This window comes from Spinacia oleracea, chromosome 1 (genome assembly GCF_020520425.1).
Source record: "Spinacia oleracea cultivar Varoflay chromosome 1, BTI_SOV_V1, whole genome shotgun sequence".
In the NCBI taxonomy this organism is placed as follows: Eukaryota; Viridiplantae; Streptophyta; class Magnoliopsida; order Caryophyllales; family Amaranthaceae; genus Spinacia; species Spinacia oleracea.
Genome location: NC_079487.1, coordinates 58921148 through 58938847, shown reverse-complemented (window position 1 = coordinate 58938847; position 17700 = coordinate 58921148). Strand labels below are relative to the sequence as shown.

Genomic DNA, 17700 nt, shown 5'->3' with positions numbered 1-17700 from the left:
GGCAATCCTTCTCAAGGATTCGGTCCAATAAAAATTAAAAAAATATTAAAGTCATGCAATGCATCAAGGAGAAAAGATATTGCAAAGGGCACTCTACCCTAACCCATGCACGGGCAAGACCAAATAGAATGAAAAAACAAAGCCACTAGAATTTCCAGGAACAAGCCCAACAAAGGAGTATGGCACGAGTCGGCAAAAAAACAAAAAATAGTGAACATGCATATGTAATACCCCAAGTAGTCGGTTAGTCTAAAAATATGTGTGCACTCTTATACGAACTCGTTATTTTTACGAAAGTCTTTTCCTATTCGTCATTGGTTTAGAAAGCTAATATTGCTATAATATGTTAAAACAAAGCCCACGGAAGGCTCAAAACATTCATGCACCAAAAATCGCAAAAAAATATACATATACATGCGGAATACAAGAATGAATATGTACAAAACAGGAGGTAAGCCTAAGACTCGTCATCGGCTCCATGTCTCCAAGCCTCGCCGGTCCATCCACTCCACTCCCCGTGGTATGAGGCCCCCCAGCCAGAGTCACCCCGAAAATGAGGTTATGACTGCAACTCGGGGCTAGGCTCTCGGGCCACCGACACGGAACGTCGCCTACGCTCCGGCTCGGACCTCTCCCCGGAAGAACTCACCCCCGCGTCAGAACGGCGATGCCGTAGGGGCGAGTGCCGTGCCCTCTCTCTCTCACGACCGTGTCCCCCGCCCGAGGGACCCGCGTCGTCGGCCCCGGCACGTCCAGCAGCCGTCTGCAAAAAAGGACAAAAGAAAAAGAGAGTGAATAACCGAAAGCCAAACAAAAGGTACAGATCAAAAGAAAAAAAGAGGGCACATTACCCGAGTAGAGTGGGGGCTCCTGCAAGACAGTGCAGACCGAGCTCGAACCAACGCGGACTTCAACCGGTTGATCACCCCCACCATCGCATTGGCCGTATGGGCCTGAACATGAAACAAGAATGTCTGCAACAAAGGACAAAAAAAAAGAGAGTGAATAACCGAAAGCCAAACAAAAGGTACAGATCAAAAGAAAAAAAGAGGGCACATTACCCGAGTAGAGTGGGGGCTCCTGCAAGAAAGTGCAGACCGAGCTCGAACCAACGCGGACTTCAACCGGTTGATCACCCCCACCATCGCATTGGCTATACGGGCCAGAACCTGAAACAAGAATGTCAGTAAAAAAGACAGAAAAAATATAAGAAGAGTACACAAATAAAAGGTGCATACCGCCTCTACTCCCTCAGGGAGCGGAGCATGGAAAACCCGGTCTTCCGGGAAAGTCTCCACAATCTCGGATCCACTCTCTCCGGTATACGAGATCCGAGCATCGGGAAGCACTCATCCCCCCAACGAAGGGTTAGGACACTCCTGCACAAAACACAGTAGGCATAAACACATGGGCACGAGCATGAAAACACTAAAATCAATACAAAGAGAGGAGGCAACTTACAGCGCCAGGCTCCGGGAGACGAAGAGAATCCTGGATAAACTGGTAATAGCTAGCTCCCTCTATCACCAACTCCGTCGCCGGCACGCCAGTCCTCGAGTGGACCCTCCACGACTCGCCTATCGAGCGAGTAGACAGCATGGTCGCAGGCGGAGGCATGGGCACTGAAAAAGCCCCGACCGTCTGCATACGTACCCGCTCTCCTAGGTACCAGACAGGGTCCCGGCGACCAACGAACAAGACCCGCGTCTGGCTCAGGGCATAACTATCCCTGACTGAAGCATGGGTACCACTAAAAGAGAGCTATGGGGTCCAAACCACCTGTTTTTGTACAAACGCAGTCAGATCTCGCACATAAAAAAATATATAAAAGGATGACGAAATACGAGATAGAGGATAAGATTCTGTACATGCTCAGGGTTCCCGTCCTGGATAAGATGCCACACGGTATCGGGGGGTGGACGCACTGTCAGCTTCTTCTTCCAACCCCAACGGCGACCGGCAGGGAACTCCAAAGGCCTCTGCCCCTTTCGGGGAGCCAGCCAAGGTAAGTGCTCAAAGGCCCACAGCTGCAAAAAGAAAAGGATAATAAAACATTTAAAAAAAAGAGGCCGGGTAAAAGCGAGAAAACAAAAGAAAGTCTAGGCACATACCTCGATCAAACGCGGCACTCCCGCTAATGTAATCACAAAGTGACGTCTACTCGGGTCCGAGTCGCGCACCGACAAACTCATCTGGCCGACAAGCGTCGCATAGCCCAAATCGCCCCAGCGATAGTCACCCAGTGTAGACACGTCCTCCACCATGCCTATCCACCTCGGGTCAAAGGTGTCAGTCGGACCCGATAGAAAAGTGGAAGTAATAAAATGGAGGTAGAACAGCCGAGCCTGTCTCGAAGGCGACTCCTCTACCCCATGCTCCAAAGCCCACATCAGGTCAGCGAAAGGTATCCCACGGGGCTGGTACGAAGGTAATCTACTACCCATCCACGAGCCCAGGAGCCTGGTACCCTCAGCAACAGTCGGCGATGGGCCATCCGAACTCAGACGAACGGGGTTCCCTGTAAAGGTCAAGCCCGTCAAAGCTGTGTAGTCCTCAGGAGTGATCGTCATCTCGCCCCAAGGAAAATGGAAGGTGTTGGTGGTATCCCACCACCACCTCATGAACGACCGCAGAAAGGACAGGGAGATGTTAAGCCGCAGTATCTCCCAGAAGGTCTCAACCACCGTAAACAGTGAGCTCGCCCTCACCAAGGCCTGGGCGTCCGAGCTCAGATAGCTAAAAACGGTCTGACTCGTCGCTGCGCCATAGCCACGAACCGTAGTCTCTCTCCTCGCATGAAGGCGGGAAGTCACGTGGTGCTCTAGGTCGTAGTGCAGATCACGACCGTCGTAGAGCTCAGGGCCCACCCATAAAAGACCCGGGCCAGTGGACTGACGCGTCATGCCACGCTCCTCGCGGCCACTCATACCTTTGACAAAATTGGCACTCATACCGATCCCTAAAAAGAGCGCATTTCACTCATGAAATGGAGTCATACAATTTTTGTTCCCTAAAAACATGATACTAAGTTCATACTTAGCAAAATTCCCTAAGCAAAATCAAAATTCTCCCATGATTTGTCACCCATGAATTATGAGGAACGCAAGCAATATACCAAAATACCTACATTATAAGAAAATACTAGGGTCGTAGGTATACTTGGGGGCTAGCATGAAAATGCCCAAATTCAACAAAAATCAACATACTTGCAAAAATTAACATGCACAAACTAATTAACATGTTATGTGGAACATTTCCAACTATCTAATTGAAGGAAGGGGGCACAAAATCAAAAAACCCCAAATCAATTTCATGCACAAAAAATACTTGACAAAAATACTGAAATTGACAAAAAAAGCTCAAAATTACTGAAAATTACTTACATTGGGAAGATTAGGAAGTGATTTGGAGTAGAACTCGTGAAGAAAAGTGAAGGAAACGAGCAAAAATCAGTAGAGAGAAGTGAAGAGTTTGAGCGAAAATGGTGGAAATGGGAAAGGAAGGAGACGGTCCGCGTATTTAAAGACCAGCCCCCCCCCCTTTCGCATTTTCAACGCCCAGCTCTGGGCGTTAGAAATTCTCGCGCCCAATGCTGGGCGTTGAAAATGCTTCCCAGACAGCGAATATTCGCTGTCGGGCACGCGTACTCCCCTATTTTGTGTAAGATATCCGTTAACTTGATATTTCTATCCCAAAAAAAAACGGTATTTTGAAAAAAAAAAAAAAAAAAAATTGTTAAACAAAAATATACACAGTGTGGACCCACTTATAGGACACATCTAATCAGGAAATATTACGACCCACCAACAGGTTGTAATCACAAAAGCCCTTCTACATAGGCAAAATAAGAAATTCAAAATGGGCTCGCCCACCCTCAGCGGGCGGGTCTGCGTCACTAGCCGCGCAGGTCCTCAGTTTTCGAAAGAAATAAAATCTTCAAATTTAAAATAGGCTCGCCATCTTCAGCCGCCGGGGTCTACGGCGCAAACCACGTAGGTCCTTATTTAAAAAAAAAACAAAATAAAATTTCAAAACAGATTCGTCCACTTCTATCGGACGGGGCGTCCACCCTCAGCGGACAGGCTCGCCCACCTTCAGCGGGCGGGGTCTGCGTCACTAACCGCGCAGGTCCTTAGTCGCTGCAGCGATAACTTTTTTGGTTTTCCCTTTTTCCAAAAATTAAAGGATTGGTTTTCCGTTTTTCCAAAAAAGAACGATGTGCTGGATTTTCCTTCGTTTTACGTCCTATAAAAACAAGGGGGTTTTCTCGTTTAGCTAGCCCTGAAAATGAGAATCTTTAAAAAAACGTTTTACCTCGTGATTGGGTTTGGCCAGGCCCAATTATACTTTACAGCTTTGATTTCGAAAACATCTGTAGCTACTCCCAATGACAAAGTGAGGGAGTTTCTACGCACCTTTAGATCCTTCCAATGACAAAGTGAGGAAGTTTCTATACTATCAGTTGACAAATCCCAATGACACGTAAGGGATATGTCGACGTTTCAAGTGATGACCCTTAAGTCAAATGTTATCACTCGGGGGCTCGTGAGACCCTCGCAAAGCAGGTCACATACACCATGGTTTGTGTGACGCACTCCGTCTAATACTTTGACCATCGTCTTACTCCAAGACTCAGTCAAAGTGGGGGCTAACTGTAGACACCTACTTTTGTCCCCGTTCCCGCAAGGGAAAGGTTCGATGATGAAAGCATAAAAACTCCACTTGACAACGCATCTCCTATAAAATAAACGAATCTCGATTCCCCATTTCATTTCACCCGAAACCTGCTATTTATGGAAACCTGCTAAAAATAGTAACTTCCGTAAAAGGTAGCTTCTAAAAGTGGCAAATCATAAAAGATATAACCCTGTCAGAATTAGGTGTTGCATTCCAACATAAGTCCTAAATGAGATAGAAAACCGCGAGAATCCTATTCCTAATAGAATTCGGAAATAGGAGTTACGTATTAATTAAAATCCTAACGAACCTAGAGTTCGTAACGGCCCAGACGCATTCCGTCATAAAATTGATACGCGCTAAAAGACTCGAATTAATCTCAAACTCTACGGATTTCAGGAATCCGAATCTGACTAAAGAAAACAGCCCAGACCCTATTTTCAACGCCTGGCTCTGGGCGCCGAAATCTTCGGCGCCCAGGCCTGGGCGCTGAAAATACCAGGGTACATGTTTTTTCCTAATTCTTTGTGGATTAGAACTCTGCAATTCTATCTTTCCACGAATTCTTCCCTATAAATAGGCCCCTAATTTCGACGTGAAAGAACACACAATAACACATAATTATATTCTGAGTATTGACTCCAACCCTTAGCCTAAGCCTCTCGCTGCGAAACTGTTCACGCGTTCTGTCGCAATCGATCCATAAATCGAACAGAACGTATCCTGTCCCATAATTGAGATTCGTTAAATAAAAAGGAGAAATAGCAAAGTCAAAGTGGTTAGTTTTCTGAGAACCGTGACGCACCTCTCAAGGGTGCGTCGTAATGTGTCCCTTTGCGATGATTTAACTGCTTTCCTCGCCCTTTTTATGAACTGTTAAACTAACCTAATCTGATTGTTCTATCACGCCTAACAAATATAATATTTTTGGGAAATCGGATTATCATGCTAGGTCTCTTAATGCTATTTAAATCAGATAATCACGATCGAATTAGTATTATATGTTGCATATTGCTAAAATCAACTCAGATTAGTTTAATAGTTAACGCACGTCCCTTCAATTATTTATGCTGAGCTAGTAAGGATATCCTGCCTCTGGAGTTATCGATGAGCGAAGTACTCCTCTCGGTAGTTACAGTCCCCCGAACCCTCAATCTCTACCTTGCGGGTGTATATTGAGAGTTCCCTACACCAGGGATCACAAGGGAACCTACAGCCGTCGTGGTCAAACATAATTGCATTCCCTTTATGTCACGATAACCGGGTTTTGTCAGTTTTTCTCATTGTCGTTAAAAACTGAATGGCGACTCCTATATTACTAGTCAATTGGGTGTATACTCACAGGAAATCCAATTACACTTTATTGAATAAAAAGAATCGTCACACCCACGAGGGACAAGGTCACGCATTAGCCTCGCGCTTTTTCGACCCCCTCACAGATCCATATTTCCGTTTCCGGCAATATCATCGTTTCCAGAGTAATCATTTCTTACCTTTGACGATCTCAGCTCCCACTAGAACCAAGATCCGTCGATTCCGAATATCCATAGATGGAGTATTTAATGCCATTAAATACTTGATCCGTTTACGTACTATTTGTGTGACCCTACGGGTTCAGTCAAGAGTAAGCTGTGGATTAATATAATTAATTCCACTTGAACTGAAGCGGCCTCTAGCTAGGCATTCAGCTCACTTGATCTCACTGAATTATTAACTTGTTAATTAATACTGAACCGCATTTATTGGACTTAATATTATATGCATACTTGGACCAAGGGCATTATTTCCTTCACGTGAACGGATCAAGTATTTAAGTGAATATATTATTCATTAAGTACTCCATTTATGATCATTCGGAAACAACGGATCTCGCTTCCAGTGGGAGCTGAAAATGTCAAAAGGCGAAATAAAGAATACTCTGCAAATGATGATATTGCCGGAAAGGGAAATATGGATCATAACAGAAATATAAATATTATCCAAGTCTTAGATATTGCCTGAAACAGAAACATGGTTCGTATAGGAAAATATTATCGGAAATAGAAATATTGCCGGAAACGGAAATATTACCGGAATCGGAAATATTGTCAGAAAAGTAAATTGTTTCCGGAATCGGAAATATTAACGGAAACGTAAATATTTGTTCGAAACGGAAATGGATTCCGGAATCGGAAAACGAATCGGAAGCTCGACGAGCGACAAGCCGGCAAGCGAGCCGGCCCATCGCTCGACAAGCAAAGGCCGAGCGCATAGCACTGAGCACGAGCCCAGCGCCAGCGCCCAGCTGATGGGCCAGCAGCACAGTGGGCCGCGCCAAGCAAGGAAGGCAGCAGCAGCACAGTGGGCCGCGCCAAGCAAGCTAAACTAGGTGGATATGTAAAAGAAATTCTTTGTTTTCCATCATTTTGACATGTATAAAAAAAATATTGTGACATTTCATTTCTTACCGCATTTTCAAACCGATTGTTTTTTATATATCGCATTGGACGATTCCAACGTTTATAGTCGAAAAGAAGAAAAATAAGGGGTTTTTGAAACCAGAATAGGATGTGATTCACAACAGGTTTCACAATTCCTCCATTCACAAAACCTTCTTTGTTCTTAGCTATTAATGCTCTCATAACATTTCTTTTCCATCGCAAGAAATTCGAACCATTGAAAACAGCAGAAACTAAAGAAGAAGTTGGACTGTCTGGATTAGCTATGAAATAAGGATCAAGGTTACCTCCATTTTCACCATTGTTCTGGTAAGAATCTTGATGAGTTTCAGAATTATCAGTTGGCATTGTATCAACAATCAATCAAATACAATCACAATCGCAGATTCGAAATCGCAAAATTGAGCAAGAAACTTCGTAATTGCAAGAAGTTTCGCAGCAATCCAAGCAATTCGTACAGTATTGATTCACTAAATCGAAAACCTAAATCTCGAAAATGAGATTCAGCTCTGATACCATGAAGAATCTAAGAGAATTGAGAGTGCTAGAGAGAAATAGCTGAAGAAACTGATTTTACTGATTAAGTTTCTTAGCTTGTAAGAGAAGCCAACATTGTTTTATATACAAGCAAGCAACTAACCCTAACTAACTTGCAACAAACTATCTAACAAACTTTCTGAATATCATATATCCTATAGATGTTCTAATCTCAACATTTCTAATATCAATTCTCGTGGTTCTTTCTCCTGTAAAGAGAAGGCGTCTTATATGTCGCACATTATTGTCATGATATAAAGTCCTTTTAAGTAGTAATATCCGTCTACCGTTAATTAATCTTGCAATCTTATACAACCAAGCTTTGTATCGATATTCATTTGTTTTTGTGTCCATACTAAGTAAAAAAATAGAAAGGATATATCATTAAATTTTGGTCTATGAAAATTTTATGTTACAATAACTAATCTTTTGACCATTTCTCTTAGTTGTTTTCTAGACTTACTTTAAACTTGAAATAGTTAGATTATCACCTTTTATAATATTAATTGATGAACTAATTTGATCGTATAGTAATATAGTAACAAAAGTGGGGAATACTATGAATTTATAATTAGTATTGCATATCCATTCCTTTAATGGTTAAGCAAACAATAAAGAATTTTAAGTTCATCAAGTAAGTAAAAGTGAAAAACTAATACTCCGTATACCGCAAATTTTTGGCTATACCCGGGTACAGCCAAAGCTGGCTGTACCCCCATCCAAAACGATGTCGTTTTGTGTTGTTTAAAATGAACATTAATATACTGGTACAAAAATGAACATTTACTATTTCGAAAATGAACATTTATTTATTTATTTGGAATGAACATTTACTATTTTGAAAATGAACATTTATTTATTTATTTGGAAATAAACTACAAAAATGAGCATTTAATATTTCGGAAATGAACATTTATTTATTTATTTGGAATGAACATTTACTATTTTGGATATGAACATTTATGTATTTATTTGGAAATAAACAATATAGGCGCTTGTAAAAACATAAAACACCAAATGAAGTGAACAATTTCATTATGAACATTAACCATATATTTATTGTGAACAAAAAAATAAACAAGAAAGAACAAATAATTCAACAAAAAAGAACAAACAATATAAAAAAGAACATAAAATTCCAGAAAAAAGAACAACCAAAACAACAATTATGAACAATTTTATGATGAATTTTAAAGCCAACATGAAAGAACAAACAATAAAACAAGAAAGAACAAATACTGGTACAAAAATGAACATGTACTATTTCGAAAATGAACGTTTATTTATTTATTTGGAATGAACATTTACTATTTTGGAAATGAACATTTATTTATTTATTTGGAAATACACTACAAAAATGAGCATTTACTATTTCGGAAATGAACATTTACTATTTCGGAAAAGAATATTTATTTATTTATTTGGAATGAACATTTACTATTTTGGAAATGAACATTTATTTATTTATTTGAAAATAAACAATATAGGCGCTTGTAAAAACATAAAAGACCAATGAAGTGAACAATTTCATTATGAACATTAACCATATATTTATTGTGAACAAACGTATAATTCAACAAAAATTAACAAACAATATAAAAAAGAACATAAAATTTCAGAAAAAAGAACAAACAATACAACAATTATGAACAATTTTATGATGAATTTTAAAGCCAACATGAAAGAACAAACAATACAAAAAGAAAGAACAAACAATAAAGCAAATAATTATTATGAACAAACAAATAAACAAGAAAGAACAAATAATTCAACAAAAAAGAACAAACAATATAAAAAAGAACATAAAATTCCAGAAAAAAGAACAAACAATACAACAATTATGAACAATTTTATGATGAATTTTAATGCCAACATGAAAGAACAAATAATACAACAATAAGTTTGATGAATGAATTTAAAAAACAACAAGAAATAACAAACCGTACAACAAGAAAGAACAAACAATACAAAAAGAAAGAATAAAAGATTAATGAAGAATTTAATTATGAACATTAACCATATGATTATTATAAACAAACAAATAAACAAGAAAGAACAAACAATATAAAAAAGAACATAAAATTCAAGAAGAAATAACAAAAAATACAACAATTATGAAAATTTGATGATGAATTTAAAAACAACATGAAAGAACAAACAGTACAACAAGAAAGAACAATCAGTACAATAAGAATGAACAAACAGTACAATAAAAAAGAACAAACAGTCGACAAGAATGAACAAACAATATGAGCGCGTCGTTTTTGGGGGGTACAGCCAGAGCTGGCTGTACCCGGGTATAACAGTCAGCAATTACTCCGTATACTTTACTTGTGTCAATCATATATATACACATATAAAGAACATTATAAAAGTTTATTGCGCATAATGCAATTTATTTATGTTATTCATTCGCAAACTGAACTATATTGTACAAACATTATAAGATTTTTATTGAATGGAATTTTGTTGCTGACACACACGACACACCATTTCCCCCTCTCTCTGATTTGGGTTTATTTCATTTAGTCATAATAGTTTGTAGAATATTTGCAGTAAATTAGGATTATTTCCGTTTGGATTCTTCATTGTGTTTATGATTTAATTTGTAAATTTTTTTTATTTTTTTCAATTTGTCATAAAAGTTTGTAGAATATTTACAATAAAATAAATTATTGTGTTGATGATTTGACTTTTCATGAGATATGATATTGATTTATAGTGTTATTAAAGAACTATATTATGACATTTCCTAATATAGCCGGTTAATGAGAGTAGAGAGATTGAGATTTGTAGGTCTCTCATTCTCCACCACTCTACTTTAATAATATAGATTTACATGAGTTTCCTTGATATGAAGTCGATCACGTGCAACAGTGCAACCCTACCTGTCCTCATAAATAATGAATATCAGAAGAATTTGCTTGGAATTTTTTTTGCCTTTATTCGACCCGACACAATTTAACGTTTTTTGGGCGGCTCAGATCTAAGTGTACATCAAAATGTGTAAGTCGGATTTTGACCCGACCAACCCAAAATATTGGGCTAAAATATTTTGTATGGTCTGGCCTGGCCCAGCCCGTTGTTGAACAGGTCTATCCTCAATTCCTCATGTATCATCATCATCATTCATACAATCATACAAATCTATCCAATTTAAAACACGAGTAAAATTCCAAATAAAAATGTATAAAACCTCCCATTTCAGTTCCCAAACAAAACCTTAAAGAAATAAAAGTAAAATTCTTAACTCTTTAGCCCCAAAATGGCTAATAATATGATACTATTATGTTTAACTCTGTTTTGTCAAAGCTTAATTAGTAGAATATTAGCCACTAATCCTGAAATTTCTCAGATTTCAAGCCATCAACATCAAAAAAATCACCCAGAGATTGGTGTTTATGAGCTTAAGAAAGGGAATATCAGTGTTAAGCTCACTAATTATGGTGCTATTGTCATGTCCGTCATTATTCCTGACAAACATGGTAAATTTTCTATATTTCTTTTTGGTTTATGCTTTTTCATTAATACATTTTCTAATTCTAGTGGTCATAATTGGTTTAGTACGATTTAGACTGTACTTTGAACACCCGGTATAGACTGCACTCTTAACATCATCCTTATGCGTGTCTGTAATTCTGTATCTGTTTTACTTGATTAGCTATGGCTTTGTTGAAGGAAACAAGTCTGGCCGGAAGATAATTTTCTTTCTTTGACATTTTTAGATCATACATACCAACATATACATTGTGTTGTTTAATTTTACAATTAAATAAACACTTTTTTAGTTAATCCTGGTTGCAAAATACATTGTATGTCCGAGGTGCGTAATGGACATTCTTAAGGGTATTTACCACATTTTCTCATTTAATTACAGGAAAGCTGGCTGATGTTGTTCTCGGGTATGACTTGGCGAGGGACTATGTGGTACGCATTTTTCCTCATATAGTACCTATTTTTAAAGTTTGGCAAATTTGTTAAAAATGATCTTTTATAACCCAAATTTTGCGAGAAAGGACTTTATATAATTTATTTTGTGAAATAACACTTTAATGTACATTTTTTTGCGAGAAAGGACCTTATATAATTATTTTTTTGTGAAATCATACATTAATGTAATTTTTTTTTTCGAAAGACAACCAAAAGTAAATTTCCGGCATTGACTGAGTTTTTCCGGCCGTTGACTTGCACGTGAGAAGCACGTGTGCCTTTATTTTGCTAATCACACCCAATTTTCCTCCAAAAATCTAAGATTTAAAACCTAAAGTTGAAAAAAAAATCGAAATAAAATCAAGTTTGAAAATTCAAGAGTCGGGAAAATCAGTGTCTTTAGCCAACGTAAGCCACACGTGCTGCTCACGTGCAAGTCAATGGCCGGAAAAGCTCAGTCAATGCCGGAAACTTCTCTTAGGTCCTTTTTCGCAAAAAAAATTACTTTAAAGTGTGTTTTCACAAAAAAATTATATAAGGTTCTTTCTCGCAAAATTTGAGTTATAAAAGGTCATTTTTGGCAAATTTGCCTAAAAGTTTTGTAGGAAAGGTCACGGTCCAAAGTCCAAACTCTAGCTGGTAGTTTCAAGTTCGCTTCTTTCCAACCCAATTAACAATTTCAATTAAAACGGAAAATGATTGAGAAAAGAGAAATGGTCTTAAATCAAACCAAACATTCCCTGAGTATAGAATAATATTGAAGAATAAAAATGTTTTCGAAAACTCAGTTGGTTTAAACTCTTTGGGGTAGTACCAAAATTTGAGATCAAATACCATCTGCACATTTGCCTTTTGAGGCTCTCTTTACGTCTACACATAAAGATGAATATTTAGGTAGGGACCTGGCCTTTATTATTGTAATTATTGATAGTTAGAAAATTTTATCATTTAGACATACATATACTCCTTGAAGAGTCAAAGATCAATGATAGTCTCTCTTGTCCATAATTTGGTATGACATAATTTCATTGTCTCATAATTAGGGATAGGACAAACATTTATGGGAATCTTAACATTATTGAACTTTGATCTTCCGAAACCCTCTTAAAAAATTACGAGGTCGTGCCAACATAGTTTAATATGGAGTATAACCTACAGAGTGTTTATTCACTTAATTAATCACATTATTAGTTACGGAGTTATTTGTCTCCCTTGACTTTGCATAGTTTTTATTTTCCATGACTTATCGTTAAACAAGGTGCCAAGGATCAACTTAGTTTTTTCTGTCAACCGTTGGCTTGCGCACAACAGCATGTGCACAGCACATTAACTACATGCGTTCCAGCAACATGAAGATATTGAAGAATATACTATTGAAACAAATCCAAAATATAACTAGCTTTTTTGAACGGGTAGTTATATAGTGGTTGGTTAGCCGTATTTTGAAGTTCTAATTTCGAGAGCTTGTGATTGTAGTGGGATACTGAATGTTGTTAGTGTCTAGCATTAAGAAAAACATGAATATAATTGGTAATCAGTTTGTAATCAACCGGACTTCTGCCCTTTTAACCACTCTAAGTCACTGTGCCTCATGTAACACTGACTACTTTGTTCAAAATATATGTCTGACTTCTTATAAACTTAAGATAACATAACACAGTAATTGTGAATTATGTACCACCCTGATATCAAAATCTCAAATCTTTTCTTTTTATTGATGAAATTATCTTTGTGAAGCCATGTATAGGACATCTCTTGACAATCTCTAGGCCAATCTATAGTTTTCGTCTGATACAATTTTTCTGAATGCAGAATGATACAACATACTTTGGTGCTATTGTGGGCCGAGTCGCTAACAGGATCAGCGGTGCGCAATTCACTTACAAAGGGGTAATCTACAAACTCATTCCAAATGACGGGAAAAACAGTATTCATGGTAAAACCCCTTTTCCTGTTCAATATAGTTACATGTATATGCACTTCATCTAAATTTTATTGTATTGTAATTTCAGTGACATTTTCTTATATACTGTAACAGGTGGCCCAAAAGGATTCAGTCGCGTTATCTGGGATGTAGATCAGTACTATCCGAATGATCCTTCTCCTTATGTTAGGTTCAGTTACTTCAGTCCTGATGGAGAACAAGGTTAGTTGCATTACCATTACCATTACCATGATCTTAAAACTTTCCCACCAACTTTCTAGGTTTTAGCTGCTAGATTATTCTAATTCAAGAACTTAAATGGTACCACAAAATATTGCAGGTTTCCCGGGTAATCTTAAAGTAAAAGTGACATATAAGATAGTCGAAGGAAGGCATCTGTCTATTGCAATGGAAGCAGAACCTTTGAACAAGGCATCTCCAGTTAATCTAGTCCAACATACGTACTGGAATCTTGGAGGCCACAACAGTGGAAACATTTTATCACATGAAGTTCAAATATTTGCTTCCCAAATCACTCCTGTAGATGATCAACTCATCCCAACTGGCAAATTCGAGCAAGTTAAGGGAACACCATTTGATTTTCTCAAATCCCATGCTGTTGGAAACAAGATTACTGATCTTCCAGGAGGATATGACATAAATTACGTGGTTGATGTGGCTAAAAAGCATGGTCCTATGACAAGAGTTGCTGTTGTAAATGAGAGAAAATCAGGGAGGATAATGGAGTTGTGGGCAAACAAGCCTGGAGTACAGTTTTATACTAGCAACACGCTGAGTGCGACAGGTAAAGGAGGATATGTTTATGGACCTCATGCTGCTTTGTGTTTGGAGACTCAGGGGTTTCCTGATTCAGTTAATCATCCAAATTTCCCTTCTGTGATGGTTGCACCTGGTGAAAAGTATAACCATCACATGTTGTTCAAGTTTTCGACCATCAAGTGATCAGTTAATGGAAAGATGGATCCAAGAATTCATGTCTTAATTACAACGTTTAACTCTGTTTGTTGTCCAGTCTTGAGTTTCAATATGATAGGCAATTCTGTTTTCCCTGCACTTTGTTGTTTAATAGACAGCATGCTTCAATAAAATTGGCTCGTCTAACAAATTTCACCCGTGAATGTTTTGGTTTCTTTTTTGCAACAAATGCACACATATTATTGATACAGCTTCGTACTTATATAAATAAAACAAAATACAATAGCAAGTTTTAAACAACTTGGTCAATTACATACCATTATACCAATAGTAGTCTTTGGTTGTTTCTTAGGAAATTGGTATACTCTGTTCATACCTGAAGAAATTGGTGGGATCGACCTTGGCTTTAACTTGCAATAATCTCTTGACATTGTTCTTAAAAAAGTCCATAGCAAAATCTAAGGTCCCATTGATGTTGGTGCCTATGTCAATGTCCCTATAATTTAAGAATGTTTCCCTTGGGTTGTTGGACACAAAAGGAGTAAATGTAGTATGAAGGTCTCGAGTAGCTTGGATATTCTTATTTGTAGCCTCAACACTATGATTTTGCCATAGTGTAAGGTATTGTATCTTAAAGAGGTTTCCTGCTCGATGAGGGAATGCCGTTGCATCCTCAGGAATCTCGCTCATCCTCCCACCATAAGGATTCCATTGCATCAGCAGAATATTATCCGATTGTACTTGAATCATTTTTTTCCATATCGTCTCTAACCCTGCCCTTGGAATAGGTGTCTTGACATAATCAGACTTGTGTTTTCCGTAGGAGTGGGACGGCGTTGGTGACCTATCCAGTAATATCTCAAGAGGAGTACCTGTTTGGGTGCCATCTCACGTATGTAATTTTGAAGAACATTTATGAACGAAGAGTTAGTAGGGGTGTAGATGGCGTTAGAGATTGGATGTGATGAATTCGACTGAGACGGAATGCATTGAAGGAAGTTGTCAATGGATGAATTTGAAGCTATTACATGTAAAATACACAATAACAAGAATAGAAATGAGAATACTAGAACGTTTTTCATTTTATTTCTATTTGAGGTTACTAATGAAATTGCTTAGTCTATTTATACAGATTTTAATTAGCAAGATGTCCTGTAAAAGAAAATAAAAAAACGATGCATGATGAGTTATTATTCAATATGGACTGCAAGATGTGCAGTATAGAAAGATGAGATTATGGAGTAAACAATGTCGTACTAATTCTATTAAACTCATGATCGTTAGTACAAAACTGCAAAGGAACTCATTAAATTAGTCATTACTCATAAACATATGACGAATAGTCAACGATCACAATTTTATGCCAGGAATTCTGGAAATTATTGGACGACTTTTAAAATAAAACTAGTTATGGCCTCAGGCGATGCCCCGGTGATTATATGTAATATGAAAATTGATCCTAATAAAAAATTAGTTGAATTAAAAAAATTATAATAGTTTGATATTTAAATGCTTACATATAATATGAGATAAATATTTTATGTATAATTTATGTTTATAAGGGTGGTTTAATACAAAATTTGGTTAAACATCTTAGTAAACTAAATTTAAATTTAAAGTGTAGTAGTCGGTTGCTAATTTAAATTCCAATTACTTTTTTTTTTTTTTTTTTTTTACAGTTCTAAGTAGTTGTAAATGAACTGGCTTGCTAAAAAAAATGTAATTGTAAATGAAATTATAAAAATAAAACGTAAATGAAAAAAAATGTAAGTATAGTTTAGTTTCATAAGAAATTATTAAAATATATAATTATGGTATGCATTAAAGTTTTAATACGAGTATTAATAAACATAACTTATATGTTTTGAATTGCTTAAATACTATAAGTTGTGTAATTGGATTAGTGGTCAAAGTTCTAGCTCATGAACACGAGGTTATGGGTTCAAACATTGATGTTGGCATTTCTTCATGTTTTTGTAAGAAAATATTATATGTCAATGCGGCTATTATTTGACGCCATGTCACTTGCCATGTAATGGGGTCGACATGTGGCGAGATGACAAGAAATGTCATTGACTTTTAATAATAGTATAGATTTTAATATATAGTATAGATGTACCTAAAGTGGCGGTGTTGAATTGCTGTGTTGTGGGTATGGTGGGCGACTGCATAGAGCATCTAAACTTAAGGTGGCTACGTTTCAAAATGATGTTTATGATTATTACTTTTTCAAATATTAAAATAAACAGATATTTCATGAAATACCCCCGAGTTTTGCCTTAATTCACCAAATGCCCATCAAGTTCCAATAATTCACCAAATACCCCTCACAAATGACTTAATACCCCAAATACCCCTCCATGACGTCATCATCCTCATAATCAACCAATTACGATCTAATTACTCACCTAATCCCTAATTATCCTAATTAAACCACCAATTAACCCATTAACCCACCCATTAACATATTAACCCACCCATTAACCCATTAACCCACCCATTTCTTTTTCTTTTCCAACTCCCCTTCCTTCTTCCATTAACCCACCACCCAACTCAAGGATTTCCATGGCTGCCCCCCTTCTTCACTCTCTCTCCTCACCACCTTCCTTCTTCCCTGACCTTCCCAGATCTTTCTCTCTCCCTCCTTCCTTCTTCCATTTACGGCTAATTCACACACATCAATTGCAATCCCAATATACAACAAATCGGATGAAGAAAAATAATACCCAAAATCGAGCATTGAAGAATTGGGTGAAGAACATGGATAATTTTGATGAAAATGAAAGGGGATTTGTGCAAAAACAGGTGTTTTTTGTTGAGAAAATTGAGTTTGGGATTGATGGAGGAAAGAGAACCCAACTTCGTTCATGTGGGTTGTTCTCTTCAATTCTTCCGGCGTCGATTTCGGTTGTTTTTTGTGGTTCTGGGTTTGACGACGGCGGCGATTGTTCTCTTTGATTCTTCCGGCGTCGATTTTGGTGTGGTGTTGTCGGAGGAGGCTGCAGGTGGTGTTGGTGTTGTCGGAGGAGGAGATCCGGCGTCGATTTTGGTGTGGTGTTGTCGGAGGAGGCTGGTGGTGTTGGTGTTGTCGAAGGAGGAGACCCGGCGTCGATTTTGGTGTACGTGGTGTTGTCGGAGGAGGCTGTTGGTGTTGTCGGAGGAGGAGATCATGATGATGATGATGAGTGGCGGCGGTGGTGGTAATGTAGGGAGGGAGGACCAGAGGGAGGAGGATAGGGCGAGGAGCGACAAATGGTA

The 17700-nt window shown here is 37.9% G+C and overlaps 3 protein-coding genes across 3 annotated transcripts; 1 reads left to right on the top strand and 2 right to left on the bottom strand.

The window, feature by feature from the left end:
* Positions 1-1761: 1761 nt before the first annotated feature.
* On the bottom strand, positions 1762-2730 carry LOC130464830 (protein MAIN-LIKE 2-like). The gene is made up of 3 exons (XM_056834050.1): positions 2112-2730; positions 1869-2027; positions 1762-1779 (listed from the first exon to the last, which is right to left on the bottom strand). The coding sequence occupies exons 1-3, from the start codon at positions 2619-2621 to the stop codon at positions 1762-1764; spliced, it is 687 nt and encodes a 228-aa protein (XP_056690028.1). The 5' UTR covers positions 2622-2730.
* An 8053-nt stretch (positions 2731-10783) lies between these two features.
* Positions 10784-14645, top strand: LOC110777595 (uncharacterized). Its single transcript, XM_021982193.2, has 5 exons — positions 10784-11137; positions 11530-11579; positions 13395-13518; positions 13621-13728; positions 13847-14645. Exons 1-5 carry the CDS (start codon positions 10918-10920, stop codon positions 14467-14469), a joined length of 1125 nt encoding a protein of 374 aa, XP_021837885.2. The 5' UTR covers positions 10784-10917; the 3' UTR covers positions 14470-14645.
* Positions 14646-14790: 145 nt separating this feature from the next.
* LOC110777594 (berberine bridge enzyme-like 17) lies at positions 14791-17182 on the bottom strand. Its single transcript, XM_056834044.1, has 3 exons — positions 17062-17182; positions 15335-15463; positions 14791-15215 (listed from the first exon to the last, which is right to left on the bottom strand). Exons 1-3 carry the CDS (start codon positions 17180-17182, stop codon positions 14791-14793), a joined length of 675 nt encoding a protein of 224 aa, XP_056690022.1.
* Between the last annotated feature and the right edge of the window lie 518 nt (positions 17183-17700).